Here is a 10,547-nt window from a genome sequence, read left to right as displayed (position 1 = left end):
TTCTATAGCATTTTTCTCCGGATGATGACGACGATGAAGAATGAGCCCACTAGATGGAACCTCCGACAAGCCTTTTCTAAAGGAAAACAAACAAAGCCGTGAAGACATTCCATCGCGTTTATTAGTTTTGATTTTCGACGTTCGTAAAGCGTGAACGGGGCAGTCTTACAGAGAACAGACGCATTGATAAAGTACAGCGTATAATTTCGCGTGTAGTTTTATTCATTTTTATTCCCACAGTTGAGGGCCTAAGGCCGCGACCACCCGCTTTCCTTTACTCCTTCGTTGGTCTGTCTCACCTGGGCTGCGTTTACCTGTGTGAAGGTCAGAATTTGCTGGGGACAGGGATTTGTCTTGAGGATCTCTCCGGTCCGATCTCAAAAACCTAATTTTTGAATCGGGTTTGGGCGGAGAAAGGAGAAGGAGACACCATGGTTTTTTACTTCAAGGCTCGGCCCGAGGCCGGAGATTACACGATTTTCATGGGCTTGGACAAGCATGAGAATGAAGAGCTCATCAAATATGGGTTTCCCGAAGATATTTGGTATTACTTTTTCTCTTTTGTGATTTTGAATCTTATTCATTTATTTAATTTTAGTTCGGAGTGGTGTATTTTTTCCTTTTGTTTGTCGGGTTCATGATTTTGTTCCGTTGTTCGTTTCGCTTGTCTCGTGGGTATGCTTGATATCCTTCATGGTGTATTGGATTTTTCTGCTCAATACCCACAAACATCAGAGTTTTTTTTTTTTTTTTTTGCCTATTGTGTTCAAAATTTGAAGTTTAAATTCACCATGCTCTGTATATTATTTGGCGTTTCATGATAAGATATAGTATTTTGTCATCAAATGCTTATTTTTTTTCAGCTCAGTATCCTAGAGCTTATGCGCTTATAGAAACTTCAGCTTTTTATTCGCAATGGTGTACCCTTGTTTGAGGTACTGAATATATGATATATATATATATATATATATATATTGTTTGGATGTGGCTCTATTCGTCAACGAGATAAACTGTAGTAAAACACCATAATTCCGGTTTGTATCATTATTGTTAATTTTCAAAGTGGTCATCAACCGATTATATGTTCTTTGAAGCATCATTTTCGTTTCAGTTTTCTATTTAATTTTGTGTTGATTAAATTGCTGAATTTTATTTCAAACAGACTAGCCAGTTTTCTGCTTCATTTGTTTGAATTTTTTATGACAGTTCAGGCGTTGTCTATCAGTTATGCAAATGGTTTTCAATAGTTTCCGGCAAAAGTTTCAATATATCATAGCAATTTGTTGTTAGTCACGCATTGCAATCTATTTTTATGAAAGAATTAGTACTGATACTCTAAAAATGCTTGACCACATTATTGTTCTCCTTTTGTGGTGTCTAAGTCACATTTTGAGAATTGATTTTATTTTCAATCTTTGGCATGTGTTTTCATTTGATATCCAATATAGAATGGAGGCATTTTTTTTCCTCCTGAAGTAATATCCCCATTACTCTCCTGGGAACTCCCTTCAAATTTATGAGCACATTCTTCGTATATGTTATCTTCAGAAAAAAATTGACTTTTGACAAGGATAATGACTTCTGTATTTTTTCTGTATATCTTTGCAGTTAAATCTTCAGAAGCCTTTGATGTATGCTAAATGATTTCCTACTTGCATTTTGAATCTGTTGTTTTCATTCAAAGACCTTAGCTACTTCATTACTAGAACTTGACTGCAGGCTTTCCTTAACTTCCTGATCTTTTTCTTTAGCACATCCTTGTTTTCCTGCTTCATCTCAACTTCCTTTACTGGCTCACTATAGTTCCTCTTTTTCAGTCAAAGACAATTTTATTCTTTTTCTTAGTCACATCAACATGCTTGTTCAAGAGACTGCCTCTCAATTTTCTTGTATTTGGTCTCACATTCCGAGATCTGCTAATTCGGCAGCAAATGTGCTCGCCAAGTCGGGAGCAACCTTTCAATCTCTTGTTGTTAGGGATATGCTCCTTGGTTCTTTGTAATTCTCTTTGTTAATATATACATCCTTTTATAAAAAAATAAAATCAGCATGCTTGTCCTTATTTAGCCTACTTCCTATGTGACTGTTATCTTTCTTGAATGAGAAGAAAAAAAACAAAGGATTTTAACTAGCAATTGATGTCCCTTTCCTAAACTTGTGAACCTTCTAAACTCCCAAATATCTTTGAAGGCGATAACTCCTTGTCTGAACTTTCATTTTAGTTTTCTTATTTCTTTTTTTCTTTGAATGGTCTAGTTACATATATCTATCCATTTTATTCTTATATTTTGCTTCCAACCTACTTTTTTACATTTTTCTGCTGTGCTTTGCGGTTTGCATGGTCATGACTGTTAAAATACGTTCAGGGGTATTTTGGTCATTTATTTTATTTTCAAAATTACATTTTTCTTTCATAGTATGACTATTAGATAGAGAATGTCTTATTTTATCTCTAGTTAACTTTTCATTCAATTTAGACATGTATTTTAGGAGATATGTAATTTTGAGTATTGAGGGGTAATTTTGTCCTTTTGTAAATTTTCACTTAAACCCTGATTATAAAGAAGCAAGAAGGGTGTCTTCCAGAAATCCTTTTTCTCTTCTATTTTCTCCTCAAATCACCTATTTTTCACGGTATCAGAGCAATAACGCAAGTCTTGGGCAAGTTGTCAAATCTTGGACCCAACTTTACATAGTATCAGAGCAGGCAATCATATGTGGGCTTCTACCCAAATTATCCACATATAAGAACCCAGAGGGTCTGCACGTGAGGGGGAGTGTTAATGAATAGTCCCATTCGGATTAGTGAGAACAAATATGTTGTGTTTATTAGTTGGGAAAGAGGTTTCCTAAAATGGCTAGTCATTTTGGGATAAGCCTTGGACCCAACTTTGCAATGACAAAATGGCGTGGCTAGTATTGTTTCATTTTAACTTTTAATTCCATTGGTAGTGTCTTGTCATCCCAAATGCCCCTGATTTCAAGCGTTTTTTGCCTTCTTTTACCTTTACAAGTAGACTTCTTATAATCATTGTTTCTGTCCATAGTTTTTAAGGGCGTGTACAAACAAAAGGGTACTCTTGGTATCGACTAACACTTGAACAGAATTTTGAAAAATTTACTTGAAAATAACATGTCTATAGTTGTGTCTGCTAGTGAAAATTTAGATTCTTGACCCTGTGCATGTCAGAAATGGATCCTTCAATCTTTTTTTTTCCTTTTTTCTGGATCTCTTCTTTTAATTGGATCTTAATCAGTGAATTGGAATAACTTTAGCCAATATGTGATAATTGACAAATTGTTCTAAAAGTTAATTACCCTTTTAAGAATACTTGCCTTAAGTGGGTCCAGTTACTCAATCAGGAGAAGGTTATTCCAAAATGATTTTCTCAATTGGAATGAGGTTCCCTGTTTGCATACTGGGTTATCCCTCCTCTTCCTTGCTCCAGATTAAGCATTACTTCATTTTTTTATTCAGACAAGAATATTTCAATTGGAATGAATTTCCCAGGTTGCATAATCCGTTATCCCAAGATAAAGGATTTTCTAATCTTGGTTTGTTTTGTGGGTGTCAGTTTTGTACTTGATTGCTCATTTTCAGATTTGCATGCTTTGCAGTTCTGTTGTAGTTTGGATGGTTTTATGACTTACTTCATTTATTACCCTCTGCACTAATCAAACATGCCTAATCTCCTTAAATTGCTAGTTAAGCAATTTTCTTAGGAGCCTAATTCTCGTGTTTACTTGAAACTTTTTTAATGCTTTTATGGCATAATTTCTGTTATTTTCTAAGGTCATGAATCTCATGCCAGGACTCCAAAGTCTTCCTCTTTTAACAGTTTATAGTCTTTCCAAAAAGTTGATTTGCTCTCCTCAAAAGAAAGCGAAAAAGAAATAATTCCTTTTCTTGCTGCAGGTTCCATGTTGATAAAATGTCATCTGCCCATGTTTACTTAAGACTAAACAAAGGTCAGACTATTGATGACATAAGTGAAGGATTGCTTGAAGATTGTGCTCAGCTTGTCAAAGCAAATTCCATCCAAGGCAAGTTCGGTTTCCTGTTGCCTCTCTTCCGTCATTTTCTTTATATTTTTAAATAGTATTGAGCACCATAGAACTCTTTAGGATGAAGAGGAAAGTGGAACCTGCAATGTATTTTCATTAAGAATTTGTACCTTGGAGAGATAACAATTTGGGACCAGGAGGATGTAAGGGTTATGTTTATCATGTAACTCTGTTGTTGTATTTTCGTTTACTTAAATGCTGCCAAATGGGTATAAGTGGAATGCACATAATATCAGAGTAGTCTTATTCCTTGTTGAAATGTGTTCATAACACTTTCTCTAGTGAATCTCATTATGTTAATTTGTTGTTGCCACCATAGGAGAACATTTATACGCTGCCATTCTTTTGATATTGAACCTTATCTTGATTATAGGTTGATGAAATTGCATTAACTACTGTTACTAAACATGGATCTTTCCAAATTTCAGGTAACAAGGTAAACAATGTTGATGTTGTGTACACCCCTTGGTACAATTTGAAAAAGACTCCTTCCATGGACATTGGCCAAGTTGGTTTCCACAATCCTAAGATGGTGGGTATTGATTTTCTTTTATCAGTATGTAGATGCACTTGTTCCATCTCGTTCCGCAGTCTATATGATGAGTTTCTTGTTGCACATTTTAGTACTATACTTACTAAGCTTTGAAGTGACACGCATAATTTTTACTTCTGGTTCTTCTATTACCAGTGCTGATTGTAATGGACTTTGTCATTAAAAGACATCTTTTATGGCATAAGTGTGCTTCCCATATGGTTTCCATCTGGAATTAGTGAAACCCTTTTGCAGATGTGACTATTTAAGTGCTCGAAAGAACCTGAACAGCATACCAGAGAAGCTGCTCTACTTTGCTTGAACACCTTAGTGGTGTGAATTGCCTTCTGTGGTGGAAGAAGATGGTTCTCAGACCTTAGTGGTGTGAGTTGCCTTCTGTGGTTGAAGAAGATGGTTCTCAGTAGTTGTTCTATACATGGAAGTCCTTCAAAGTTCTTTTTGCTTAGTGGGTTCTGATTTTTCTTTAATCAAATCTTACTAAAACTGGTTCCCAGTAGCTGTGAGTTTGGGTAATGTTGCTGTTGATACAATATTCAGCATTTAAATATAAGGCCATTGTGCCATCACCAGTGATGGCTAAGTATGATTTTTTTATGATGACTAATACTAATTTATGTTTATATAGATGGCCTACAAATAGTTAAGACATTTCTTTTCATATGGTCTTTTTGTTCTTTCAGTTACTGGTCTGTTTTAAGAGATCAGGAGATGAATAGCACATGTCATGTCCCGTGACAGCATGCAATGGATGCTATAGGATCTCTTCCTGCATTGGATCTGGTTATATTTTTACTGACCTCTGATGTGGTGCTTACTTTTTCTTAACATATTTTGTGATGGACAAATTTTTTTTTTAAAAAAAATTGGGATGGTTTGTTCTCCACTATATCAGCATACAATATCAAATCTATTTTGTAAATTTAGCCACCTCTGCTTATGCAGGTTCGGACTGTGAAAGTTGAGAAGCGCGTAAATGATTTTGTTAATAGACTGAATAAGACAAAAGTGGAAAGAAAGCCAGACCTAAAAGGTATATCTATGAATACTAGCTTTTTTGTCCCTATATTCACAAAGATTTTGCGCGTTCTTCCTTTTTATAGTGATCAGGTTCTTTGTCATTAGTCTGAAAAAATTCCAATCTTCTTTTACATTTAGCAATAACAATACTGCTGAAAAAAAGTCATCTTATTTAAAAAAAAACTGCTGAAAATAGTGTATTCAATTTGTTTGACTGAGTTTCTTGTTAATTTGTTTTGCCACTCTATTTCTATTCTTCACAATTGCCAGATACATTCAAATGCTATTGCCATATAATTGTTTAAAAAAAAACATTGTGGCAGATCATTATTTTGAGCATCTCATTTGCTTGTAATTTATGCAGCTGAACGAGAAGCAGTTAATACTGCAGAGAGAGCTGAAAGAAAGATGCAACTCAGAGATAAAGTAAGTCTTATCTTTTATTATTTTTGAACGAAAAAGTAAGTTCATGTTTGAAAAAAGTAAAAACACATTTGTTAGTTAAAAATTAAATTAGCTCAACATTGGCCATGATCACTGAAGTCTAGAAAACAAGTCATGAAAATTTACAAGTCAAATGCAAAATATGTCTTGGCCGTGATGCTCAGCCAAGCACTGCTCTTCTAATTCTTTACTTTTTTTATGCTTTGGAGTCGACCTAACCTGTGTCCATAGGCTATAGGGCCTCTTGAGAAATAGGAATGACAGAGGGCAGGTTTTAAGAAACCCAACCCCGTCCATCAGTAGTGTTGGTTTTCCAGCCCCATCCCGCCCCTTCAACCCTGCCCTACAACACCTCTGCCCCCCTCCCCTCCCCTCCCCTCCCCTCCCCTCCCCTCAAGGGGTTTGGTTTTTCAAGTTTATTTTGCCTTGCAATCTTACCCACCCTAGAAGGAGGTTGATTTTTTTACCCTTGTTCATATCTTGTCTCATATATTAGTTTACAAATAAAATCACACAAAATTTTAAAAACTAAACGATATTAAAAATATTTAAAGGTATATATTCCAAAAACTTGAGGGTGGGAATGGAAAAACCTGTCCCACCTCGAACCCACATGGGTTTTTGGACTTTACCTCATCTCTGTCCCTTGGGGTGAAACAGTAACCCATCCTGGCATTTAGCAGGGCAGAACCCACCCTGCTGCCATCCTTACTTTAGAACAAGGGGATGCTACTATATTTGAGTACTTTAGCTCAATACTCACTGGTCTAAAGACATAACTTACCATGATTGGTATTCAAATGAGGTTGTAGGAGCACCTAAGTGGGTCAGGACTGCTGTTATTGTTATTGTTATTGCAATTGGCTAGAACTAGTGCTATGGCAAATTAATTACATCTAATGAGGTCACTAACCTCACTCTACTTTCTTGGCTGCATGTTCCTAAGATGTGCCATTTTTATAGTTGTCATTTGCCATGAAAGGATAAACAGTTCCAAGAGTTATTCTCTCAGGATCTTCTTATTCTTTACTCGTTTGAGCTTTTATAAGCTCCCTTAAGCGTATCTGTTGTTTCTTAGCGGAACAGCTCTTAGTTAAAGTCCTAGGCAAGAGTATTTCCCAGGAGGTCACCCATCCTAGAATTACTCTTGTCCAAACTCGCTTAACTTTGGAGTTCTGAGTCAGATACCTAGCCAATACAACCCGAAAAAACTAGCCGTTTAAGGTGTGGAAAGCCAAGTACCTAACCCATCAGTGGACCAGGGGCAGACAACACCTAACCCAGGTGGACCGGAACCACCTAGCTCTGACACCCACCCCGCCTATTCTGGAGCCGTCTCTCACGGGATTCGAACGGTGGACCTGGCGTGTCTAGCTCTGATACCATGTTAAACGCCTAGCAACTTCCCAGGAGGTCACCCATCCTAGAATTACTATTGCCCAAACTCGCTTAACTTCGGAGTTCTGAGTCAGATACCTAGCCAATACAACCCGAAAAGCCAAGTACCTAACCCATCGGTGGACCAGGGGCGGACGGAACCTAACCCAGGTGGACCGAAACCACCTAGCTCTGACACTCTTATAATTAGGAAGAAAAGGTTTCTTGGGCAATATGCTATGGATTAAATCCTCCCAGTCATAACCCATGAAAACTGTGACCAAGAAGTAAAATATTTTGCTCTTGAAGTTGTTCCTAAATAATATGTCTTTTGTCCCCCCTTATATCACTCTATATACGCCTCTCGTCTCCCTTATATCATTCTTCCCTGGAAATTGATGCAGATATGAAAGTGAATTTAAAGTCAACAATGCAGTGGTTTTACTTGATGGTACTTGGCTTGATATGGCAATGCAGAACTGGATGTTGATCTCTCTCTCCAGTGTCTCCATTTTATCCCCTCATTTGATTCTATCTCCTCCCCTTGCTGTGCTCTGCTCTTGATACATGAGTGACTATAAGATGCTGTCTCAGTTTTGCTGTGAATCAATACTTCTAAATTCTCCCAATAGTGACTCCAAACTTAACCTAGTTGTTTAACGAAGTAATGACAATCTTTTATATATTAATGGTAATTTGCCATCATGTATCTGGACGATGTGGAAGTATATAGGTATGTTCATTTGAAAGTTGTTTAAGACTCAGCTCTTATGTGAACAAGGTTTATAGGTCATGTCTTAGAGCAGAGTGGTGCATATTGGTATTGGGTATTGTATCAGCATACTCGAAATCTGAAACAATACACTGGATATGCACTATGTGTTGGGCTGTACTGGGTTTTATCTTCTTTCAGGGCTGTGTTGGCACTCCCGAAATCTGACATGTATTGCTTGATATGGAACATGTATTGGCAGTAGGGGTACCCTTGCTGAAAGGACGGTGCTTCAGGCAGGGAGCAAGAAACATCTTAGGACCAAGTTTGCTAGAGAAAAAAACACTGACAAGTTTGCTCTTTCGTTGCTCTTCTAATATTCTGATGAAATTCAACCTCAATACCAAGAAATTAATGATTTACAGAAAGTTAAAATTGTGTCTGATTTTTCCTCGCTAAACTTTAAAACTTTCCTTTTTCAATGAGGTAATAACCAAAATACAGTTAAGCCTTATAACTGATTCTGAATAATGAAAAACACCCTTTGTAATTTAAATATGGAACTCCCTTCAAAAGATGAGTTACCTTTTAGCATTATAGTGATTTCCATGCTTATTTCTCTAAAAGAAATTCTTCTAATTCTTCAGATTGATCTTGCTGAAAGCTCTTTTTCTTTTGGAATTTGATTCTCGTGTCTAACCCCCTGAATTAAACTAGGACTGCATTAAATATTGTCTGAAAGCAGCCATCCAGTTGATTCGTTGAAAAGCATTTTTGTATACATGTCATGTTGATCTTCTTGCTGGTACAATTATTAGTCAAGAGCAAATTTACTTCAGAAGCACTAAAAGTCCCAAAGAACATGACCCACTAGGTGAAGTTTTTAGAACTACTGGTTGTTCTATACCATCAATCTGTTTGCCTTTCTCTTTGTGGATGAAGATATTTGCTTTTCAACAAATCAGTAGATTTTCATTTAAAAAAAAAAAAAAAACAAATCAGTAGATTTTAAAATATTGAAGGTTTATGAAGTAGAGAGAGAGAGAGAGAGAGAGAGAGAGAGAGAGAGTGAGCTTGCAAAGTTGTTTTAGTCCCTTATCATTCAATATGCCTGAAATAAGGAATTATTTCAAATATCACTCGATAAATTAGGGACGAGTCACTAAGTGGCTTTGGAGATTTGACGTCTCAAAAACTTCCTTGTGGAGGAAAAAACATTAGTTTAGGAAGACTCTGGGCTGTTCCTCGACCTTCTTTCTGCCTTTGCCTCAAGCCTCTGAAATTGCTCATAATTTAGCACAATGTATTGGTTTTTTTCTTTGAGAAAAGCAATATATGGATTTTTTGCATTGTGGGCTTTGAATTCCTGCTGCAATGACGATCATGACTTCAAATAATTCTGAGCATGTATTTTATCTGCTTTCTATTAGCTTTAGTTTTATTTTTAATTCGGTTTACTAGCAATGCAGATCAGAAGAGGCAAATGCTATTCTGAGGGAAAAAGTTTATTAAGTGCATGACTAGAGTAGCTAATAAAGGAAGACAAGTGTAAAATATTAAAAGAGAATTTACTTAACCATGTCAAAAGCAACGTCTAATTATTGTCTGCAGGGAGCTGAGCTATATGCTCTTATTTATTCTCCTATTTTCTTTCTCCTTTTACTATTTACACTCCAAACAACTTCTGTCTTCACTTAGCATCTGGGTTATGAAAATAATGGGAGACAATGACTCATTTAAATCACTGAAAATACTGGTACCTTGTTTTTAAGAGTGGAACTTGCTTTCCACGCAGAAAAGGAGAGAAGAGACGGAGAAGCTTGAAAAGGATAGGCAGGCAGAGATTAGGAGCTACAAGGGTCTGATGGTATCGGAGAAGATGACCTCTAACAAACAGGTTGCGGCTGAAAACAAATCTTTGCAGGAACTTGAAGAAGATTTCATGTGATGTGTTACTGTACCTATAACCAACAAATTCTGCTCACGAGTTCTTACCGAAGTGCATTCCCCCTCTTTGATAATATGAAGTTGAAAGGAGTACTGGACGCAGGTGCTCGCCTGGAGCTACTGTGCAAAATAATGTGCCCTTAAGAAAGTTACTGTCCACCTTAAATTTAGCACAACCAAATGTCAGCAAAGGACTGAACCTGTACCATCTCTGTTTGATATCTTATAGTTTCTAAGTACTTGGAAGAGCAAATTGACTTCACTGTGTTTTGATACCAGCGGTCTGTGCTTGTATTGATTTATTGGAATTGTAACTAGCATAAAAGAATTTGCAATTGGGTTTCTAGTGTGCGTTCTAAATTTCAACTGTGACCTGGGTTTGGTAGTGTGTATGCGTAATCAGCAATTGTAACTTCTATTAATTTTTGTTCA

General features: G+C 36.6%; 1 protein-coding gene across 1 annotated transcript; it reads left to right on the top strand.

Moving 5' to 3' along the window:
• Positions 1–58: 58 nt before the first annotated feature.
• LOC137946053 (uncharacterized) lies at positions 59–10,510 on the top strand. Its single transcript, XM_068792223.1, has 6 exons — positions 59–544; positions 3,917–4,044; positions 4,494–4,597; positions 5,561–5,648; positions 6,000–6,061; positions 9,964–10,510. Exons 1-6 carry the CDS (start codon positions 432–434, stop codon positions 10,114–10,116), a joined length of 648 nt encoding a protein of 215 aa, XP_068648324.1. The 5' UTR covers positions 59–431; the 3' UTR covers positions 10,117–10,510.
• Positions 10,511–10,547: the final 37 nt, after the last annotated feature.

Source organism: Aristolochia californica, unplaced genomic scaffold, assembly GCF_029961685.1.
Source record: "Aristolochia californica isolate CCGP_79_NKW_82.1479 unplaced genomic scaffold, dmAriCali1.0.hap1 SCAF_12, whole genome shotgun sequence".
NCBI classification, from domain to species: Eukaryota; Viridiplantae; Streptophyta; class Magnoliopsida; order Piperales; family Aristolochiaceae; genus Aristolochia; species Aristolochia californica.
This window is presented reverse-complemented; position numbering and strand designations above follow the sequence as displayed.